Genomic DNA, 23,419 nt, shown 5'->3' with positions numbered 1-23,419 from the left:
CGGTAAGTGAAGTGATATAAAAATTGCACCAAAAAAAAAAACGACGACAGTAAAAGGAAAAGGACGCACAGGTAAAAGGAGAAACAGTTTGTGAGAAAAAGGAACAGAGTATTACACACTCGGTAAACCAACCGGTAAAATGGACACTTTAGCTACCGTGGCCGTGATCCGTTTCGCGTTCAGCGCGATGAAGTTTGATTACTTACTACCTGGACGCCCAACTGTAACACCGTGTAAAACCAAAAACTATTACTTGTTTTCTTGCGCTAAACTCACTATTTTACAGTCTTTTGCATCTTCGGAAAGCCATCGGCAACTTGCATCTTCTTTTCGTTTTTGCTTATTATTTCATAGGACGCGAAGTTTTACGTTCAATAGTTTTACGCTCCAATAGAATGGTGGAGAAATGCAGTGTTGCGTGTCCAGAGCAGTGTTGCGAGCTTATTGCTGTTTTGTGTTGCAACCTTTCATCGCGATAAAGTTTTCCATAAAGAGAAAGTTTTTATTTCTTTCTTCGTTCATTTGCAATGGATGTAAATTACGTGCCTTTAAAAGCACTGAATGGTCGGTGGGTTGGGTAACTAATTAACAGTCGGTTGGTTTTGTATTTATCATTCCGGTAAGGTCTCATGATTTTTAAATAAATCTCTACTCAATTATGAAATGTACACAACTGTTCCGCCGGTAACGCATTGTGGTAAAGGTGAAGGTTGTTAATGTAATTGCACTTTGTTTTAAAAATCACATGGGACTTCTCTGCGTGCGAGTACTCATTGTTTCAAAAACCATCACTTTTATGACCACTGTTTTAGAGAACGTGTGGTTTTTTATTCTCTTCAGCCCCATTTTTATTTCATAAGCTCTTCGCCACAATGACGAAAAGGGGTTCTGTCTACTTTTTTCAGCCCGTTGTTTCGACTTTGTGACACACTTTATGTAACAACTTACTCGCCCCTGTGCATGACTACTTGCAGTGGTTCAACCGTGTTACAGTGCAGTCCAAAAACCGCATCTTTGAGCGTCTCCGGTCCGGCCCAATGTATGTGTGGTAGGGTGTCGTTTCTGGTCCGCTCGTCACGAGCCAAACGACATACAATTGCATCGACCACAGAGATGTGCGAGGGCATGCCGCATCCGTGCGTTATTTATGATGCTCACACCCGGCTGCAGATGGACAGAGATGAAACGAGCTCGTAAAGTGTTTTCCACCCGCTTTCCTAACGATACTGCCATGGTGCATACATTGCTTCCAAACATGCACAGTCATGGTGTCACATTGGGGGTGGCACACAGGTCGTAAGCATTACCGTACGTGATAATAAATTTCTTCATCGCTAAGTTATGAGTTTCGGTGTCATGACTTCCACCGGGGCGACTCTGCTCACCTTCCACCGGGGTGACAACTCTACACGCCCGATTCGAACAAATAGCGCGTGATGCATCGCACAATTATCGTTCCCTTCCGGCAGCATTTGGGTGCAATGCTTCGAAATTAAGCTGTTCCTAAACTCATTACCATAATCATAATCATCATCGATCGTGCATCGCCCAGAGAGACAGTTTTTAATCGATTCGAGCTTACAGTAAATAAAGCGATCAATTGTTATCAGGAGAATTCAACACTTTTATATTGAAATGACTTTATGCAGCATGTTGTAGAGTTTTCAGCATTGAAACACATACAGTGCTATCAAATTATTAACCCATTCTGGCCTGCAGTTTTACAAAAAATGATTGCAGTAAAGTTAGGCTATTTTGTATAAACATAAGAGTTCAAACCAATATAAATACATTATTCTATTGCATACAATGGGTACAAAACGCATAAATTCCATTGTACGGTTATCACTTTATCGCAAATCTTTGGAAATCCTAAAAGGAAAACAAATGACATAAAACAAAATGAAAAAAAAAACAATTAAAACAATAAGAACATTTTAAATTAAAAGTGTTGGAAACTGTTAATAATTTCGTTTTACACTTTATTTTACTGTGACTATGCTACTTACAAACATATCATAAACAAAGAAAATTGATTCATGCAGTATTGCTGGTATTAGCGACACTTTTACATAAATCATCATGTTTTGTCGTTTTTGAAAAAGCTGTTCACTATAATTTCAAAACTTAAGCTATGTAAAACGCATAGTTATATGTATTTATGCTATAATTAAAAATAAAAAGAAATTATTTTTATGAAAATTCAATTTTATGTTTGTATCAAGTAACTGATTAGTGTATGAATGGAGGCGCCAGGTAGCTCATGCTTTAAACAGTTCAGGCCGCACGCCTAGCTTGTTATTGGTCACCCAAATTAGATACGATTAGATTGTTAGATTGTGTACAGTTTAGTGAACATTCATTCACAATTAATGAATGATTTAATTCTTTCTAGAGAGTGAGTTAATTCAAAATCTTAAAAAAAATCTACAATTCTGTCGTATACTCACTAACAAAGATATAGATTTTTTAAACAGGTTGATTTTGACTGTTCACGGTGACCTTTAACCTATGATTTAAATATCCATCATTAAAGCCATCCATTCCACCAATCAATTGGAGAGTAAATTTTCCACATTTTTGTTTAGTTTGAAATGGTATCGAAGACTTACTGATTGCAAGTATAGTTCTTACTAACAACAATTCAATTATGACGAGAAGTCATCGTTTTTTTAGCTCTATATGCATTTACCTGCATAGGTTGCCCGAGGGAATGGAAACGCTTCAGGGATCAATCAGGTGATATGGGTTGAAATAAAATATATATCCTGCCAGGCTCTGTTTCGTGTAACCGTTTCCATGGTAAACGGAGATAACTCAACAGCCATTGTCGTATGTGGGATAACCCACACATGCACACAACGATTTTCTAATGCATTCTATCCGTTTCACATAGCTCGCTGCTGCAAACGGTCTACATATAGCAGCGATAATAACATCCGATACACTGCAGATGGAAGCAATTAAAATAATGAAGCTTCTGTTTTAACCCTTACGGCAAGAAACCAATTTTTGAAATCGATAAACCGCCTCAAGCGATGGCCGGAAAGGCTTTGCGTTGAACGGGAGAGAATGTCCGTTGTTCTTGGTGTTTACAACCGGATTATAAAGCATTAATGAAGATCAAAGCTGCACTTAATTTCGCTAATGGTTGGTAATGCATTCAATACTTAATTTATGCTTGAATGCTTCAGCCTTCTTGGCGACGACGCATTTTAAATTGCCGTTGACGTGATGCCATTGTGGGGATGATCTTCCACCAGAGGTCCTCCACGAGAGCGAAGATGTTCTGCCCATCGTCACCAACGACCAGCTGCCGAGTAGTATTATTATTTCGCTTTCCCAATTAACTACAATGCATTTGTAACGGTTTTGAGCTAGAGCTTGCAAAACAAAACAACCCAGACACCGTTGACGATGGGTGGGATGTTTTTCAACAGCATCATGCTACTCTGCCACTTGAATGCATTTTTCGCTGTGATAAACGCTACGGCGCCGGTACCGTAAACATGTTGACACGTTTCATTTGAAATTTAATTAACATTCGCTCAGACGGCAGAACATCCGGCTGGCAACGGATTTGAAAGGCAAAGTCTTGCCATACTCATCATCCGAATTTCCATATTACCTTCCTAGAGTGTGTTTGAGTGTGTTAATTCACCTACATTTTCCTCAACTTTTGACACATTTCATGCTGTTTATGTATTTGTGCATGTACATATTTTTCAACTCACCTGTTCCGATCTGCTGTCAGAGATCTGTTGAGATCGCTGACAGACCACCAGCACCTGGGGTAGTTTGGGTCGTCGTTTATTTTTTTTCACTGTGGAAATATGTTTTCATCCCATGCAGCTTTCCATTGCAATCAAAGGCTGCTTTGATGGTGCTGCATCACTACACACATGCCCTGGCGAAGGTTTGCTAGGTTAGATAAATTGGATGGAATTTTTCTGTATTTCGTTGGGCTGCTGATTTGTTGGCTTACCTTCCGGCCGGATACTTTGAACTTTGTGGTAGGTGCAATTTGATTGTACTGCCCTTGTTTGTTGACGATGTTGTAGGATAGGTAGCAGTATCGAAATATGAACGAACCGTGTAGTAGCCTATGCCATACCGTAGGTCACTACTATTCAACAGTTTATACAACAGTTTGTTACTACCCAATTATGTACACAAATTCTTGTTAAAGATATGAAGCATCCGAAAGGATTTGTAGTAATCAAATCTTAAACTATTTACCATTAATTGAAATTACATGCCGTATTAGCTTGATGGTTGTAACAAAGAACTTATCATCGATTTTAGTGGCCATCGATTTTGAACAGGATACAACGCTTTCCGCCACACCCATAAGTTCTTCAACTGTCGAGGGCTTTATAGATGAAGATACTGATGTTCCGATCGATACATAAAGTGGCATAAGTTTCTGTACAAAATTCTGCACTCGACGAGGATGCAGAGCCCTATCTCGTAGAGAAAGTTTTTCGACTCTAGTTTGAAGCAAAGTTGAAAAGGGAACTCCGGGCCAGCACGCTTAAATTTTCGGCAGTTGAATCTCTTCCCTCTGTAACAACTGTGGTACAGCCAATTTCTCATCCGGTATCGAACGGCGTTCGTACGTTTGAAGACTTTCTATGTTTTGACGTAATGCGAAGGGGAGAGAGAGAGCAGGAAAATTCTTAGCAACTAGTATGAAATATTGCATTTTATTGATTTCAGTTTCAGAAATCACAGAATCACATGATATAAACTCATTTACATTCCCAAAGTTTCGCTAAGCTTTTGAAGTTAAAAAGTCACATAGCATTAAACAAAAAAAATCGGATTGATTCAATTGAGTATATTGTACGTAGGACTGTAGGAGCTCGAAACAAAGGAGTATTACAATTAAATGTAATCAATGTTCTAATTACAGTAATTCTTCACTTGTTGGGTTTATTTTAATTGGGTTTCTCGATAGTTGGTACCTGAACAGTTTTGTTGCGAAAAATATCACATTTAACAGGTTACTTTGATTGAAAATGACAACCTCAAATGTTGGGAATTCAACCGAACAATTGAGGTATAACCTATTCAGAAACACATCTAAAATAAACCCAACAAGAGAATGATGACTGAAGTATCTATTTAATCGCTCATCATGAGTCGGAGTTTCGCAAGAAATAAAAGATAGTAGATTTAACAACTATTTTAGTGTTCTCCTTTACTAAATTGTTTCGATAGATGACAATGTTTAGTGTCCACTTTCGAGGGACATTCGTTAACACAACGTTATCGTATATTCTATATTGCATAAAATCTGTGGTCTTGCTTTTTTTTGCAAGTTCTTACTTGTTCCTTTCCCCATACGAACCCGCACCGGCACCAAGTTTTTTTGCAACATCTATCGTTCTATGGATCACTTTATCTATCTATCTTCCCATGACAGAATTGGGTTTGCTGATCTCGTACACTCTCAGTCGAACAGTGCTTGAAGCTACTTGAGATTCGACTTCCCTTTTGCTTCAACCATTTTCCACCGGGGTACCATTTCGAACCGTTTACAGGGCTGTCACTGTGTGGTTGGAATGTAATGCTCGACCATTATAAATCTCTCCACTGTGCTGGTTGTTCGTCGCTCGTCTCCAAAATCTCAATGACGTCCAGTATGCAACTGGGTGGATTATGTCCCCACACACTGTGTGGCAGTGTGTGTTTGTTGGTACCTCTTACTTCCTTCCAAACCACACCTGCAGAATTTTGTTTCCTGTTATATCTGTTCTCCGAAAACTAAAGATGGATTTTTGACAAATAAATCAATCATTTCCTCTCGTGACAGAGCTTATTTGGCAGGAGATGGACAGAAGCGCACAAAAATACCATAACCACGGCGTTGCATCTGACAGCTCGGTTAGCAACAGCAACGTGTTCATGTTTGGGGATAATATTAAAATAGCATCAATAGCAACACGCCCTCCTTTCTGGTGGTATCTACAACACCAACTGGCAAAAGCGATCTGTTATATTATTTCGAGCGCTCCCATAAAATTGCCACTGGTTAGGATCATGTATGTATTCTAACTAGCAAACCCTAGGCAACGGCTCTTGATACATATTTCCAAGTATTGGACGATGTAATTCCAGTGCATCGAGGTTGGACCAGTTTTAATACGTCCTTTGAAGAATTTGACAACAAAGTGAACAAGAATTGAGCTCAAATCTGGTCACAGAACAAAACCCCCGTAATTCTAAATTTGAACATACCCTTTTAGTGATAATAGCACATGATTGGCTTCATTATTTTGTAGTATGCCTCTATAACGTGTGCGTGTACGTGAGCTCTTTTATTCATTTTCTGATTATCGTTTGACCGTTAGCATGGATATGCATATAATTGAATCAAAAAACTGTTTTCCATCGAAACACTAATTACATTCAATAAGGGGTTATTACGAGGATTACGATCCGTTTGCGAGCTGTATTCGTTTGAGCCTGCACGAACAAGGTTAAATTTAAAAATAATGTATTTGTGCACTATGCACTGTGCAGCTTTCAATAAAAGCTTACAAGGACGCCGAATTACATGATTTTCCAGGAAGTTAATTTTAGATTGCTATTGCGTTTTTAGTCAACTTCCCTTCTAAATCAATTTCTGAAAAATACATTGTATTTTCTATCTGGAATAACAACACCCCAAATTTAGCAGAATAAATTGTTCATATTTAATTATGAATATAATTCGTTACATATACATAATCGTTATATTTCGTTACCAAACAAATTCTTCGTATAACGTCATCGCTACTTTTCTACATAAAAATCATAAATACAAAAAGTGGAGTTTTACACGCGAAAATAGACAAATCAAAAAGAAAGATATGCTGTTCATTTTTAATGTAAGCTGAAACACATTTTATGTATCTGCACTATTTTGCCCATCTCGTCTATAAGGGTTACACTCAATAAAGCAACTAAAATTAATCGACATTTTAATGTGTTCAATTAATTTTATCTCATAAGCTCACTTGAACTGTTCCGCACTACGTAATCTTCCGCTGGAGGTTGAGACGGGATGGTAAATGTACATTTTCGCTACCCTTTGTCGAGACCCAAACTTACATCCATCAATCTTAAACGGTAGTAATCATTTCCGTGTCGTGATCGTTGAGTGTCGGCGAGCTCTTTAGCTTTAGTTTTGCTTCGCTAGCAAACACATCTACCCGCGTGTTTTGTTGTTCCGGTGATTCATGTCGTTCATCACACATATTCGAGCAACAATGAAATCAAATTTATTACCTCCCATCAAAGCCATTCACACTCACACACACACATCCACATTGGTTCGACCGGATCGGGCAATGCAAGCGGTTGCGCCACACATATGTACGGGCAAATAAGTACACACATTATAAAAGAAAATCATTCCTCGGTGCAGCAAACGTACGGATACGTGAGTGCAGACACTCGGAATGATGATCATAATCTGAAATTGGAAAATGCATTAGCACGATTCCGTTCCGGTAAAAATGGTATGGAAGTATGGGAACAAATTTTCCAACACAAAAAAATCACCCCAAAACACCACCATCAACACCCATCACTGGCGTCTTTTGGACGTGTACTTGTCAGGGAATGGTTCCTTTTTTGAGCTGTTTTTTGTTTTCTTTTTGGTTTGCTGGCAGCCAAAAGCTGCATCTGTGCTGCAGTTGCTTACGGAATTCACACGGTCCTTGAACGGCTTCGGATGGCGTAAAGGGATTTTGCTCTTCTTCTGCAGCCCGTTTTGTATGTTTGTTCGTCACGGTGTATTGTCCCTTGTTTAGTCTGTTTCCGACAAAGCTTACCGGAACTTTGATTCGATTCCGGTGGTAAAGTACGACTAACAAAACAAGAAAATACACACACACACACACACACACACACACACACACATCACACAGGACACAACAAGGTTGCAAACATTTTTCAAACGAACGTAACATTCTCTCATTTGTATTCTTCCAAGAATGATATCAACTTCCGTTTTCGAGTGACATTTTCCTTCGGTTTTCCCCATCCTCAAAGTATTATTTGACAAGCATCGAGTGTTGTGCTTTGGCCATTTTTTTATATAACGGATCTTCTTTCTCACCTTGAAATTTTTGGTGCTGGTTGATTGTGTCGTTGGTTCCTTCTGTTAGTTGCCTATCCATAAACGAGTGACGATTTGTGATTTGCCGTAAAAAATATTTACTCCCTCTGCGCATAGGATAAAAGAAACACCAGTTATCATGTTATCACATTCTCGATGTTATTTAGTTGGTGGTAACACTGCGACGGAAGTCCTCGCTTGATGGAAAAGGCAACGTTGTATGATTAACGATAAGCGAATGTAACAATATGTTCGTTGGTAATGGATTTCATTTGTGCACTAGGAAACAGGCGAACGAGTGAAAGAGCAATGCAAGTGCTCTTGCTTTACATTTACGACCAAACAAACTCTCCGATAAAACAAATACCATTTGATGCATTTTTCGATTTCACTCCCGGTACGATACATGTTAAGCCCTTATTGTTTGAGTTCGGATTTACAAAATTAATGACTTTTCTTCATTCGTTTCGCCGTGTTCGTCTTATGTAGCCGGACGAGGCACCGATCAGTGAACGTTCCCGTGATAATCCGAATGTGGCTTTTCTCTCTCTTTTAACAGTGTGCTTTTTTGATGCTCATTATAAAACCCTAACGGCTGTGGGAAGTCGAACAAAATATCATTAATTATAACTTGTATTGACCGATCGAAACATGCTCTGATTTTATTTGGTTTGTTCTACAAGTTTTTTTGTTATGACAAGCTTAGAATGATGTAAAAAAGTACTTAAAACTACGTCCAATGTTTGTTTGTATAAGTATAATCGTATACACCAGTGTGACACCGCCAGAACACCAATATGCTAAAGAGCGTATCATTGCAAACAATAGTCAAACAAATTATAATAAACTAGCTAATCGGCTCGGTTACAGGGCTATGCAACAGAAATCCGTTGTGTACGTAAACTCAAATATGTTAAAGAGGTTTTTTTCCAAATTGGTGGACGTTGTTAATTTTATTTCATTTAGTTTATAAATTTGTCATATGCCGAAATGCCTTGGCTTGGATGTAACCTTGGCTCTCACAAAAAAACTATTCGGCAAAGCATATTGCAAGTCACATGGAGCTTGTTGGAAGTACAATAGTTTTCATTTAAAGCAGAGGTTTTGTGAAGAATTCGATCCATATCAGAAAACAGGAAAAGGAAAGTTTTAGGACAAATAAGGTAAAACCTTATTCAAGTAACCATAGAGAAAAAGAAGAGAAGAAAAAGAAATCAGTTAGTAACCACATCTAGATAGGATCACACCTATAACAGATTGAAGTTTCAAAATATTATTTGAAAATACAGGCAAAACCAAGAATCAACGGAAGGAGTTTGGATTTTATTACAAGAAAAAAGAACACAACGTAGGGTAACACACGCCAACAGAGCTATTGTTGTTATTTTAGATTTTTACAGACATTGCTCGTCTCTTAGTTCGAGAAAGCCATTTGTCAGATCTGGACATCTTGCATCGGGTTTTAGATATTTGGCCATTGTAGTTTATTAGTCCCGAACCTTGGTCAGTTATCACGAATGAAATGTCTCGTAAAAATATACGACACGTTCTGTTTGCGTTCAGCTCCCACCTGGATTGTGATGCTCATATGCGACATTTCATTTCATTTCATTTATTTTTGTCTGTCACGTAGGGTTTAACAAAAAATTACTTAAAATCTAAAGTAAACCTAAGAAGTGGAAGCGGGTGATGATTTTGGGAGAAAACGAGGGAATACAAGATTTGGGAAAGCATGGGATCGAAGACGAGCCCGGAATGCAGTAAGGGAGGAATTGAAATCAAACAAACCGGCCACATCATTGAAGAGGAGTAAGCATTCGCGAAAGGGATCACTGCTGCCAAACTGCGTACGACATTTGGCAATAGATATAGGAGGACGACAACGTAAAGCACGGGACGGGACATACAAATTAATACAGGAAGGAAATTGGGGCACGTCAATTTCGTTAAGCAGGACAGAGGCAGTAAATGCTGCTTGAGCCTGGATTCGGCGAGACTCTAGCGTGTCAAGCCCAAGGAGGTGTAGGCGGTTAGGATAAGGGGGGAGCTGAAAACCAGAGCCAAAGATTTTACGAAGTGCAAAACGTGTGAACGCTTTTCTGAGGATGGAAGAGGAAGAGGAAGGTGACCACACTATGTTCGCAAACTCTAGTATAGGTCTAACTAGACTGCAATACAGAGCCTTCAAACATATAGGATCTGAAAAATCAGATCCAATGCGGCGGAGGAGGCCAAGTGTACCATAAGCCTTACTTATGACTTTGTCATAATGGGGGGTAAAAGAAAGTCTATCATCCAGCCATACACCTAAGTCTTTCACCGATGACACCCTTAGGATAGACGTATCACAACATGTATACATAAAACAGATAGGACGAGGAGAACGACAGAAGGAGATAACATAACATTTGGGAAGGGATAGCGAAAGACCATTGGACGAACAACAAGCCGAGAAACAATCAAGATGACGTTGGAGTAACATACAGTCGGAGGAAGAGGAGACCGCAGCGGCGGATCAAACGATAGGCGGAGTAGGCGGTCGCATAGGGCCTCGTCGTGTTGGGGGCCCCAAACAATTTGTGTCGAATGTGCGATTTTTGGGAATTTAACAGCAGAGTTAATTTATAGCAAAAAAAATAATTGAAAAGGTAAAAAATTGATAAAATATATCTTCCTTGGTTATACAAAACATTTGTTTCTATGTAATTAATTAAATGCAAAGAAGAAAATCGACTTTGTGACTTTAAAGTATAAACGAAATTACACCAGGACCACTAATTTTCCCGTTAATCGAGAAAAATTTCTTTGAAAACTACCAGTTTTCGAATGTATAGTATCAGGAGAGCATCCACGGAAGAGGTAGCACCTAGTACAGCAATTTTGGTCGAAAACCGCCGAAAAGTATGCAATATTTAAACACTAACTTTCCCGTTGGTGGAGAAAATTTTCTTCGAATACTACCAGTTTCCGAATGTATAATACCAGGGGAGCATCCACGGAAGAGGTAGCTCCTGGTACTGCGCCGTAAGGTATGCAATGTTTATACACTAACTTTGCAACCAACTTGCAATGCAATGCGCCGTAAGGTATGCAATGTTTATACACTAACTTTGCAACCAACTTGCAATGCAAGTTTGGTGCATGCAAGAAACTTGCAAGATGGCGCCCAACTTCGTACTTGCATGCAACAAACTTGCATGCAATCTTGCATGCAATCTTGCATGCAAGTTTTCGCATGCAATTTCTTGCATGCAACTTGCATGCAACTTGCATGCAAACTTGCATACAAACTTGCATGCAAACTTGCATACAAACTTGCATGCAAACTTGCATACAAACTTGCATGCAAGAACTTGCATACAAACTTGCATGCAAGTTTGCATGCAAGAACTTGCATACAAACTTGCATACAAACTTGGATACAATTTTGCATGCAAACTTGCATACAAACTTGCATGCAAACTTGCATACAAACTTGCATACAAACTTGCATACAAACTTGCATACAAACTTGCATGCAAACTTGCATGCAAGATTGCATGCAAGTTTGTTGCATGCAAGTACGAAGTTGGGCGCCATCTTGCAAGTTTCTTGCATGCACCAAACTTGCATTGCAAGTTGGTTGCAAAGTTAGTGTATAAACATTGCATACCTTACGGCGCATTGCATTGCAAGTTGGTTGCAAAGTTAGTGTATAAACATTGCATACCTTACGGCGCAGTACCAGGAGCTACCTCTTCCGTGGATGCTCTCCTGGTACTATACATTCGGAAATTGGTAGTTTTCGAAGAAATTTTTCACGACCAAAGGGAAATTTAGTGTTTAAATATTACATACCTTTCAGCGGTTTTCGAGCAAAATTGCTGTACAAGGTGCTACCTATTCCGTGGATGCTTTTCTGGTATCGGAAATCTGAAAATAGCTGGTTGGTATGGAATTTCGTACCAGTCGATGGGAAGTTTGAGCGAGACGAAGAATGCTTTCCGTTTCATCCATCTTACTTACACTAGCGGATTGCTCTCACGAGTTTGATAATACGCAATGCAATAGTGATGGGCAAATTTATTCCACACTGCTTGTGTCACCTCTTGAAAAACATGTTTTTCTGGTATCGCAAATCTGAAAACAATTGTGTTGTTCATGGTCTTAAACATCAACATGAGCGCAACAGGTTTCTAAGAAATTTCTCTGATTGTTACCGTAAAGTTAACCGATTGAAAACTGTTAACTTGGGCGAAAAATCGTAGAAGGCGTTGGACTAATTAGGATTCGTAAATGTACGTGAATCGTAAATGTGGCGTTATGGTTCTCTTTAGCGCATACAAACGTTTATATATAGACTAGCTTACTAGGCCCGTTTACAGGGCTACGCAACAGAACTCTGAGATGTAGGGAGCTTTCTTTCCGAGACTTTGCTCCGAGACGAGTGTTGTAAAAATAATGTTTGAAGTACACCTCCCTAACACCGATAATGCCGTAGCAAAATTATAGGCCCCCCTTTAAAATATTCCGCCCTGGGCCTCCAAGACGATTGATCCTCCACTGGGAGACCGGTAGGAATAATTTTAGATCATCTGCGAACATGAGGAAACATTCATTGGGGAGGACAGAGCAGATGTCGTTGATAAAAAGGGTAAACAATAAAGGACTCAGGACACTGCCTTGGGGCACGCCAGAGGGGCAAGCGAAGGGCATTGAGGTCGATGCTCCAATCTTTACTGAACAAAAACGCTCACAAACGAAGGAGTTTAGCCAGGATAGGAGAGGATTTCCGAAACCAAGTTTACGGAGTTTGGCCAAAAGGATAGAATGGGGGACATGATCGAATGCAGATTGGAGGTCAGTGTAGATAGCATCTACTTGACGACCTTCATCAATCTGTTTGTACAAAAACGGAACAAAGCACATGAGGTTTGAAACAACAGACCTCATGGGCATGAAGCCATGTTGGTTCACAGATATACAGTTACGAACAAGGGGTAGGAGCTGAGCATGGATTACAGATTCGAGGATTTTGGAGGCTGCACATTGCTTCGATATGCCTCTATAGTTGGTTACGGAGGTCCGATCTCCTTTTTTGAAGATCGGAACTAGCCAGCTAAATTTCCACAAAGCAGGAAAACACTCAGTACGGATGGACCATTGGAAAAGGATTAGTAGGTATGGAGCAATAATGGTATCACAACATTTTAAGACAGACAGGGGAATCCCATCGGGGCCAGGTGAATATGAAGACTTGAGGCGTTTAATGGCGGATAGTACATTGGCCTCACTAAATGATATGGAATTGATGTCAAATACATCAGAAGGAGTATAAGACAGGGCATCAGTAGCAGAAGAAGAACTGGTGCTGATAGGATTTACAAAGACAGGGGAGAAATAGTTTGCAAAGAGGGAGGAAATATCCGAAGGACATGAAGCTGACGATTGACCTAAAGTCATGGAGGAAGGGATTGAGGAGGATTTACGACGGGTGTTGACAAAGTGCCATACAGAACGTGACTGCAGTCTGGCAACGAATGATCTGTATTGTGCGCAATTATAAATGCGGAATGCCATTGAAGCTAATTTGTATAAACGTTTGTTATGATCACAGCGATGTGATCGAAACAAACGGAACGCTCGTTTTTTGTCCCTCTTCAATGAGTGCCAGGTTCTGTTGGACCATTCAGGGCGACGTGGAGGTTTGAGGATAGGACAACAATGTGGAAAGGCAGAGGAGATTATGGAATTAAAAGAGGATAATGCCATATCCAAGGAAGGTGCTTCATGGAAAGGGCGCCAGTTAGCAGAGGATAACAAGGAACGGAGTTTACAAACATCGATTTTCTTAAAGTTAAACTGAACTGAATTTTCGCACGAATAATCCCTAAGTAGTGGTGCTGCAACGGGAACAAGTTGGACGGTGCATTCGAGAGCAGGATGATGGTTATCAAGTCGCAATACCGGTAATATGGAGCGATAAATTGTCGAAAACTTTTGCGCAGCAGGTAGATTACCGATGACTAAATCGAGTTGACGATTTGAATAATTACGCATACCGCTTAATTGGAACAGTTCGTTTGCAGAAAGTCCGTCCAGGAAGCATGTTGAAACCCCCGACGATGGGTTCGACACATAGTGCGTGAAGAATGTAGCTCCGAAGGGTGACCAATGGTGCTAAGGTACCCAAACGAGAGAGGGTAAGTTGGTGTCGCCAAAAAGGATAAGCATATCGTTGTTTCTGCATCTAGCGGAGGCCATATTAAGCTCGTCACTCAATAAAGTGAAAGTGTCTGCGTTGACACGATTTGGTGGTATGTACATGCAGCCAATGAAGAGTACTAAGTTAGAGAGCTTAATCGATATTAGTACAAACTCGAGAGAGGCGGCGACAGACCACTGGTGAGTGGCTAAAGATGATTTACAGGCAATCCACCGCCACGAGTAAAGCTGCTGTTGTGTGGATTGCGGTCACAGCGGAATACAATGTAGTTATCGTCGAACAATAGCGAAGACGGGATCGTGTCATCGAGCCAGGTTTCAGTGAAGATCAGAATATCGAAGGCATTATCGGCTATGGATGTTTGAAGATCAGTGGTTTTTGTACGCAGGCCACGTGTGTTTTGATAATAAAACCTTAGGGTTTGAATATCGTTTGTGATAATCGGTGCAGGAACGGTGTGTGACCTTGTTTCAGCGGCAGCGATGACGATCGGAGTCGAAATGTGGTACGGGTTATCTATGCGGTTAGGTAGTGCTCGTAGTGATGTTTGTCGGTGCAAATAGGGCGGTGTTAATTGCGGCATCGGGCACTGGTAGTGATCGTGGGGTTGCTGGGGTTGCTGGGACAGTGAGCCCACTTGCTGGACGGACGGAGGGGGCCCGAAAGTTTGTTGCTGCTACGCGGTTTTTGGTGAACTCCCTGTAGCCGATACCCACAGGCCACGTGGAAGGATTTAGTGCTTTGTCGCGTAATGCAAGCGACAGGCTTACCTTGAACGATATAAAGGAAGCCGTGCTCTGATCGCGATCCTTTGGAAGCAGCTTAAACATATGCACATCATCGGAACCTAGCTGCCGCCGGACAAAGGATTCGACCTCGCTGTCGGTAACCGACGGGGCGATCCTCGTAAGGTACAGCCAAAAGCGTTGCTCTTTTTCAGGAACCGTCAAAAGTGTGGCCGAAGGCGAGGATGGTGCAGCAGTGCCATGTAGAAGTGGTGGAGCAGGATTTGATGCGGGAGGAGTGCGATCCATTAGCCTACGTTTAGGCGTATTTCGGGTGATAGGATCTAACGTGGTGCGTAGTGAAGCGTGCGGTGTAGACAGGAGATTAGTGGTAGTTGGACGGATGAAACGCGTATCCGATGGCACAGTGTTGGTGACAGCGTTAGGGTTGCGCTTATCCGCCACTAATACTTCCTTCTTGAAGGAGGTAAACGCCGATGCAAGTCGCTGTTCCATTTCAGCTGATAGATCGCGCTTCAAAGCTTCCACAGCTGAGATAAGGAAATCGCGATGACTCCCCCATTCACTGCGATAGCAGTCGCGGCAATCGCCACACAACCACAGCACATGTGTTTCCGGGCGACACAGTTCCTTAACCACAGCGCTAGAAACGCCCAAGCAAGGGCCATGGTATAGGGCTTTACATGGACCTCCGCATGTGTAGGTGTTATCACTTGCAGAAACGGGCAACGAACAGGAGCGGCACAGCTGATTCATTGTTCAGTGGTAACTTGTTTTTATCGGAAAATTACACTGATGTGGTGTGATCACGCACTTGCGAAACTTTACGGAAGCACTTGAAGTTCCTGGTTATGGGAACAAAACCAAAAAATATCGACGAGTGCACGGTGAAAATATATTAAATTACGAAGCGTAGCTTTTTATAGACCAAACACTTGCGCAGTTGACAGTTGACATACCATTTTAACATGAGTACTTCAAATTACACTTAAGCAATTCTTAAGAATCTTGCGTCAGATTATACCACTATCCCTTATCCTGCTTTTCGTACGCACTGCACATAATTTCGTCGTAAAGTCGACGTCTTTCACAATTAGAAAACTGCAACTGATTGCATATGATTATGTAGAAATAAAGTACGCACATGTGTACACGACAAAGGTTAGGCACAAAGAGACCGTTTCGCTTCACGTTATGGGTTGACCTGTCAACGCTGCCGTGCTGTAAACCGTAGTGTTTATTCCATTGCAGTTTATAGAGTCTAGTTGTATACTAGCGGTGTTGATGATGATGGTGATGATGTTACATTATAATTATACGTCTAAGGTGAAGTAGGTATTCCCATTCAGGTACCACAGGTTACAAATGAATTTTTCTAAATTAATATATTCCTAGTACAGCAGATTTATGCTTTGATGCGTTGACTGTAGCACTGGTTCAAGGATTCCTGGAGAACTAATGGTTATTTAACTTGAACCTAGCGTAGTAGTATAGTTTGCGTAAACCTATAGTAGCGTATAGTATACCTATACCAGTATACCAATACTGTAGTATACAATTTTACTATGTAAAATTTTGTTGGAGAGAGATGGATCTGTAAATTTGAATGGATAGTACCCATGGGTACCAATTTAGTATTTTTCTGCCACCCGTATACTAAAATAGTATATCCCCGATACTTTAAAATAGTACACTGTATACTAAATTGGTATATCCCCGTATACTAAAAAAGGTTGATTGATCTTCCCTTTGTGCTAAGCTAGATGTAATAGATTAACAAAACAATGATATTCATTAAAAAACCTAAAGATTTAGATCTCATAACATTTAGCACCAAGAGTGAACAAACTTAAAATATTTTGCTAGATGTCGTATTTCAATGATTGGTAACACTCATTTGAATCTTATCTGTTGATTTACAATTTATTTTAATAATCATAGTAATTGTTGATCCAATGTTGTAGGGTCCGATGCCTCTTGAAAGTTCCACAAACTCTCCTACTCAACTGCTATTTCTTCACGGCTTCGTCGTTCGGAGTGGTAACATGTGTTACCGCATATCCAAGTTTGAGTACACGGACTGGTCCCAATCCGTTGCGCGGATGATGACACTTACTACAATAGGAGAAGGGTGGGTAGTTCTAGCTCTAGTTTCTAGTCTAGATTTCTAGGCAGCCTGTACGTCGGGAGGATAACCAAACGCTAAACTAAGAAGTCATTTGATACAATTGGTCACTCGGTAAGGTACATTATCCTGCCTCAAGTATCTAGATAGAATACGGAAAGCTACAGGATACGGAATCGAAACGGGCTTAACGGTATTCGACCTACGCTGCGTCCCCGGTCTACGATTTTTATGAGCTCATGGAACGAACTCTGTATATGGCCGGAACCTTGAAGCAAATAGATGACGCCCTAGTCACATGGAGTGGAGATAGCCTGAAGAGGATTATCCGCAACTCGGAGCTAGAAACTTCGGGGACTATCTTCTATAAGTGAACCCAGATCTTGGTATACGTTAATGGCATGGACATCATCGGTCTACGTCTCTCCAACGTAGCAGATGCTTACTAAAGGATTGAGCAACTAGTGGAAAACCTCGGGTTGGAGATTAACAAACCCAACTTAATGGTGGCACCACCAGCGGCCCTGCTGACAAATCCTAACTTATGCAGGGGTGATGCACAAATAGGTGAGCGCACTTTCGAAGTCGTCCAAAATTTCACCTATATTGGGTCAACCAGCGAAGACAACACCATTGATCTAGCTGGGACTATATAGAACCTACGCCTGTCGCATCCCGCGTTGGAACCGTATTAGCCGCGTTCGTGAGAAAGATGCTCAGATGGATTTTTGGTGCGGTATGTGTTGAAGTGCAATGGAACGGTAGCGAATCCAAGGGCAATCTATATGAGCTGTTCGGCGAACTTACTGTCTCAGACGAATCACATTCGCTAGACTGGTCAGTGGGCTGGTCACGTCATGATAATGACACCGGAAGACCCAGTACGTAACGTTCTTATAGGTCGTCTACATGTAAACAGGGGAGGCATGGTAGAGCAAATTGGCAAATTGAGATGGAGTGATGGCGTTGATGCGTCAGCCAGAAAGGCCGGGATAATGGATTGCCAAAGTTCGGGTGCGTTATTACAGACAACGTTCGATCATAAGCAGCTTAGAGGACTCCTTCAGCACGTAAAGACTGCGAAGTGGTTGTAACATCTGTTTAGTAAATAATTAGTTGTTGATCCATTATGAATGCATTTGCTGTACTTTAAACACTGCTTGATGAACGGTGAAAAACTCGTGCAAGGCATTTCTTTCTTGCATTTTGTTTTATCCCGTAATGAAGATGTTGCTCTTATTCGCTCTTGGAGCTACTGTTTGTGGTATGGCTGATGTGTAATTACGTCGCTGTTCTCTGGAACAACCTACTCTGTTCGAAGTGGACCGAGACTTGAGTGAAAATTAAAATGAGTTGACAGTAGTCGAAAAATCTTTCTGATAAATCCACGATCTACAGAGAACCCACCAAACCAAAACCACAGTGACTCTTGCAGAGAGATCGAAACAAGGAATCATTCTAATACATCCGCTTTCTATCAGGTGGTCATCTCCTGTGATCGATGAGTGGCTTAAGCGTAGTAGCCACACACTATAACATCTCCAACACACACAATTTTAATGTAAAACTTTATTGACTGATTAACATTTCACATTATGAGCCCAATCGCAGATAGCGGCCTCTTCTTTAAAGTAAAGTTCACCTGGACAATTGAAGGTATATGGCATCCGACGGCACCGGAGTATCATCGGTAATATGTATTGCAATCGTACGGTTCCCGAAAGTAACCATCACGTGTACAAACGAACGGCCTAGAGTCTGAAGTTACAACAACGGTATTTGTTTTTGTGGTTGGTTTAGGAGTAGTTAATGTGGCCAGTTTGGCAGTAGAATTCGCTATAACCGGTTTAACCGGTGTAGTCCTCGTTGTAGTTACTTGAGTAGTTGCACTGGTTGTAGTAACGAATGTAGGACCCTATTTGTTCACACATCCATTTAAGGTGCTCAGTAACGTAAACTTGGGACCACCACATATGCCCTTGAAGTCATCCTGTTCGATAGACCATACCATTCCTCCACCAAGGCCATACTTGGCAATCAGGTTGCACTTTTGCTTGATGCTTTCCACTGAATCATAGCTGACCCACTCTCCATTGCCGGAAGCGAAAGCCGCTCCCTGTACCGAGTCGAACTGCTTCCGAGGAAATGAGGATACACATATTTCGTTGTACCCCAAAACGCCGCCTTGTTGAGTGTATGGACCTGGAGTACCAACACCTTTAGTTGGTGCGCCGACACCGTCCACCCCAGGATTGGTCAATTTAAATGTATGCCCATAGAAAGGAACGCCTAAAGTCAACTTTTTTGCCGATGCACCCTTGCTCAGCCAATACCTTATGACAGCATCCACATTGAGCTGCCGCTTGAAATCCGTATCATCAATTGATCCTGGTCCTTGGAAGATTGCGGCATGATGTCTAGTGACACCGTAGTTGCCATCCATGTCGTACGTCATCAAGTTTATGTTGTTGACAATGCGCGAGATAGCAGGAATGTCGTACGATTCGTTAGCTCTCCACTCTGGAGCCCCCACCGCCACCGTTAGCAGATAGTTGTACGGTGCGAAAGCTTTGGCAAGTTCCTGGAGAAACAGCACAAAGTTTGCCTTGTCGACGGCCCCGGGATATTCCCAATCGATGTCCATACCGTTGAACCGATATTTCTGCAGGAACGCTACGGCGTTTCTCGCGAACGTGGCACGCCGCTGGGAATCGCTGGCTACCGCCTTAAAGTTAGCAGTTCCAGCATTCCACCCACCGATGGAGGCAATTGTCTTTAGTGCGGGATTTTTCTGCTTCAGATTATTAAACTTTACGATCGCGTTGAGACCGGACGGTAGGCCCAGATATTCATCCATTATCCTAATCGTACCATTCGGATTGATGTCGAAGAAGGCATAATTTAGCTGGGTGCAAAGCAATGGGTTGATATCATCTACGGTGAACTTTCCGTTTCCCTTCCAATAAGTAGCCCACGTCCCGTAGTAACATACAACTTCCTCTGAAAGCGGGCAATGGAACGGTAAAAGAGCTGATTTGATTTTGATTGATAAATACTGGAATTGTACTTACTGCTTTGAACCGCTGCCATAAGCGAGCTCATGGTCACAAGTACCAAGCTCCACAAAGATATGGAATGAACCATTTTATTAAAACTTACTGCACCACTTCGCACCTCGTAGAAACACCTTTCCTGAATGTCAATGAGAAAAGTGAGACGACGCAAGATTACAGGAACAGATTTGGTAAATTCGACACACCATATGTGCCAACTGTACAAACTTTCATTTTATCCAACACACGTCGTATATTCGTGGACACATGCGTCAGTTGCTTAATGGAATAGACAGGGAGAGAGAACAGAAATGATAAAGATGGATTTAATTGCACATAGACATAATACGATTTATCTTCACATATATTTTCATCTACATAACACTACAGCAACTAGTAACTGTAATACGTAACGCTTGTATCTGAAGTTGATAGTGATAACAGTGAAGTTGATAGTGATAATCGCAAATGCCTAATGTAAAAACTAGATTACAATTCCACTGTGTTCGAACCCCTTAGAAAAGTGGTGTAGGTTTGTAGCAGACGTAACCATGGTAACCTGCCTGGGTTATGGAAAACATCTACAATAGTCATTATACCCAACTGGCTTATTCAATAAACAAAAGCGCTGCAAACCGTACACGAATTCTACCGTACACAAACACGACCTACCGCTATTACCGGCACGGATACAAATTCATCTTTATCAACACTAATTGTGGCCAAGCATACTCTCGCATCCAACATGGATGCATGGATCGATCTGCTGGACCATCAGGCAGCAAAAATATAACATTTGATCAAGTCATTTCCTCGGTTTCAATACCGCTAGACACTGACGATGTTTTTGCAATCAATCTTCTGATATAATGTGTCGATGTATCGAACGTGAGATCACTGTCCTACAAAGTGCAGATTCCTGCGACGATCGGATTGTCAGTCAGGGAATTTATTATTGATCCAACAGCTATAAATTTCACTATCACATTCAACACTATTCTGGTTTCTATAGCCACAAATACCAGCATGTATTTTACAACAGCACTGAGAACTCGCACACCGCTACGTGCATCAAATTCCGTTAATATCACGTCTTCAAAACCAACATCAATTTATCCGACCATGGACAGTTTTTTTTAACTTTGCATGTACAGACCTATTAATAATGAAACATAGCACAAAAGCACAGACCATAATTACGACGATCCCTTATTATCACGCATGTCTGCGATTAAACTACGATCAGCCTACTGTTAACGCACCTCATGCCGAAAACACTGATCTAGTTCTTACCAGCTCATCACACAACTACATGTTTTCGCATTTTTTTAGCACGCACAACCGTTCTTATTGCAACCGCGAATAAAGTGCGTTCTCGTGTGCGTCGAATAAATAACAATGAGCAAGAATGAGTATGGGTGCAGGTAATATTTACTAAATGTGCTCTCTATCTCGGTAACATTTATGACCCTCCAAATAAATGCACTGATCTCCAATCTCAGCGTTTGTTCACATCCTCACGCATCATCCACGATTCATGATATGTTGTTGTTTGTTGTTTTTATAGAGACTTTGAGCTGGGCAGCTACATTCGCCTTTAAATTCATGATATTATGCATACAAACGTCCAATTACATATGGGGGATTTTATACAGAATCCTATGACGTGTTCGCAACATAATCCTGTTCACAACATCAGATTCATCGGTATACTAAATATTTACCTACCACGTGAAATGAATATAAATTGAAACGCAATGGGTCGTATCTTTGACCTCGTTTTTATTAATGACAGTATGCCGCATGATATCAAAGTGCAGACGATGTTAATGCGAAAAACACTTATTAAAAGCTGTTCTCCATCGAACTCGAATATCTAATTCGAAGTTCGCCTAATTGTTCCTGCGTACGAATTGTTTCGGTCAATTCCCACACATCATTCTCTCCAGTGGTGTATCAAGCATCTTGGTAGTCTTGTATCAAGCCCTTAACCCTAAGCAGAATAGTTGTTGGAGCTCCTCACATCAAAAGGGTAGACTGGGTAAAGGGCGAATGGGCATGCCCCTGCAACAACTTATTTTGCTTATCTTTAAACCACTGACTGACTTGTCTGATCAAACGGGTATTATAGGAATCAAAAAAGATGCAAAAATCAAACACTGCAAATCTTAAGAAGATGCTCAACTGTCACGAATGTAGGTCCAGCGACAGTCCACGCTTTCGCCATCTTCCCTAAACCCCCAAAACATTCTTGCAATTTTTCAACTCAAAGCGCTAAAACATAATCTCGTGTTCTTCAATTAAATAGATTCACATAGATTCAGACATGGATTCACTGAGCAACGATAGTAAAAGTATCTCAGCTCTTTGCGACAAGATTGCGAGGTGTAATGAAAGTCAGACTAACTAACGTAGCCACCATAGACGGTGTATCATTCTACACCACACAAAATGTCATAAGTACACCTTCTCCTCTCATTATCCTGGTGCAGACTGCGTACCTTCAGCGGTGCTTAAGAAATACAGAGACGCATTGAGCACACATATAGTCACTGACACTATCTAACATTCACGTATCATAGCTGTTCATGTACCGGGTACCGGCACACGCGATCATATTTTGCGACTGTTAGATTTTCCGACTCAAAGCTTCTACGCTATGTTGATCAGTCAGGTGATCATTGAGCACCAGATAGAGGTTTCCTTTGCGTTACCTTGGGTAGGGAGTCACTCAATAGTCTTGAAATGAAAATACGTTAGGATTGAGTTGGATAAGAACCAGTCGTTTGTCCAAACTATTCAATGTGACCGCTCAGACGTGAATGTCCATATTATAACTTTTTCTTTTGTTACTCTTTTTCTTCCATTTAATTGCCATTGTTACAATAAATGTTTTCATTTGTTCTCTTTATATTATTTTCTGCTTTATTGCTTACCGGTATAAAATTTCTTACCTGTTGTCACGGTACGATCGATTGCTACACTTGTATAAAATGTGTCGCTTGTGTCGTACTGATCGGTCGCGGTGCGATCGATTGCTATATTAATTATTGAAATTACACTATGGTCTAATGTTTAATATCAGGTGGTCTAAATTGTTCTCCTCGCGTGCATGCCACAGCGGCTAAGTCAACTATCGCTGAAGGAAAGTATAGTTCCCGATGAATGGAAAACATCGTA

General features: G+C 41.0%; 2 protein-coding genes across 2 annotated transcripts in view; one reads left to right on the top strand and one right to left on the bottom strand.

Annotated features, from left to right (window-relative positions):
* The window catches only part of LOC128301452 (uncharacterized), a 71,753-nt gene that overhangs the window by 15,243 nt on the left and 33,091 nt on the right, over positions 1-23,419 (top strand). The window lies entirely within an intron of this gene.
* On the bottom strand, positions 18,926-20,384 carry LOC128301453 (acidic mammalian chitinase-like). Its single transcript, XM_053037946.1, has 2 exons — positions 20,258-20,384; positions 18,926-20,186 (listed from the first exon to the last, which is right to left on the bottom strand). The coding sequence occupies exons 1-2, from the start codon at positions 20,328-20,330 to the stop codon at positions 19,102-19,104; spliced, it is 1,158 nt and encodes a 385-aa protein (XP_052893906.1). The 5' UTR covers positions 20,331-20,384; the 3' UTR covers positions 18,926-19,101.

The sequence above is a fragment of the Anopheles moucheti genome, chromosome 3 (assembly GCF_943734755.1).
Source record: "Anopheles moucheti chromosome 3, idAnoMoucSN_F20_07, whole genome shotgun sequence".
NCBI classification, from domain to species: domain Eukaryota; kingdom Metazoa; phylum Arthropoda; class Insecta; order Diptera; family Culicidae; genus Anopheles; species Anopheles moucheti.
This window is presented reverse-complemented; position numbering and strand designations above follow the sequence as displayed.

Excerpts from the sequence above, each read along its gene's own strand:
- LOC128301453 (XM_053037946.1), bottom strand. The coding sequence starts at position 20,330 with ATGGTTCATTCCATATCTTTGTGGAGCTTGGTACTTGTGACCATGAGC. Across the intron at positions 20,187-20,257 it reads TATGGCAGCGGTTCAAAGCA|AGGAAGTTGTATGTTACTAC; the intron begins GTAAGTACAATT and ends GCCCGCTTTCAG.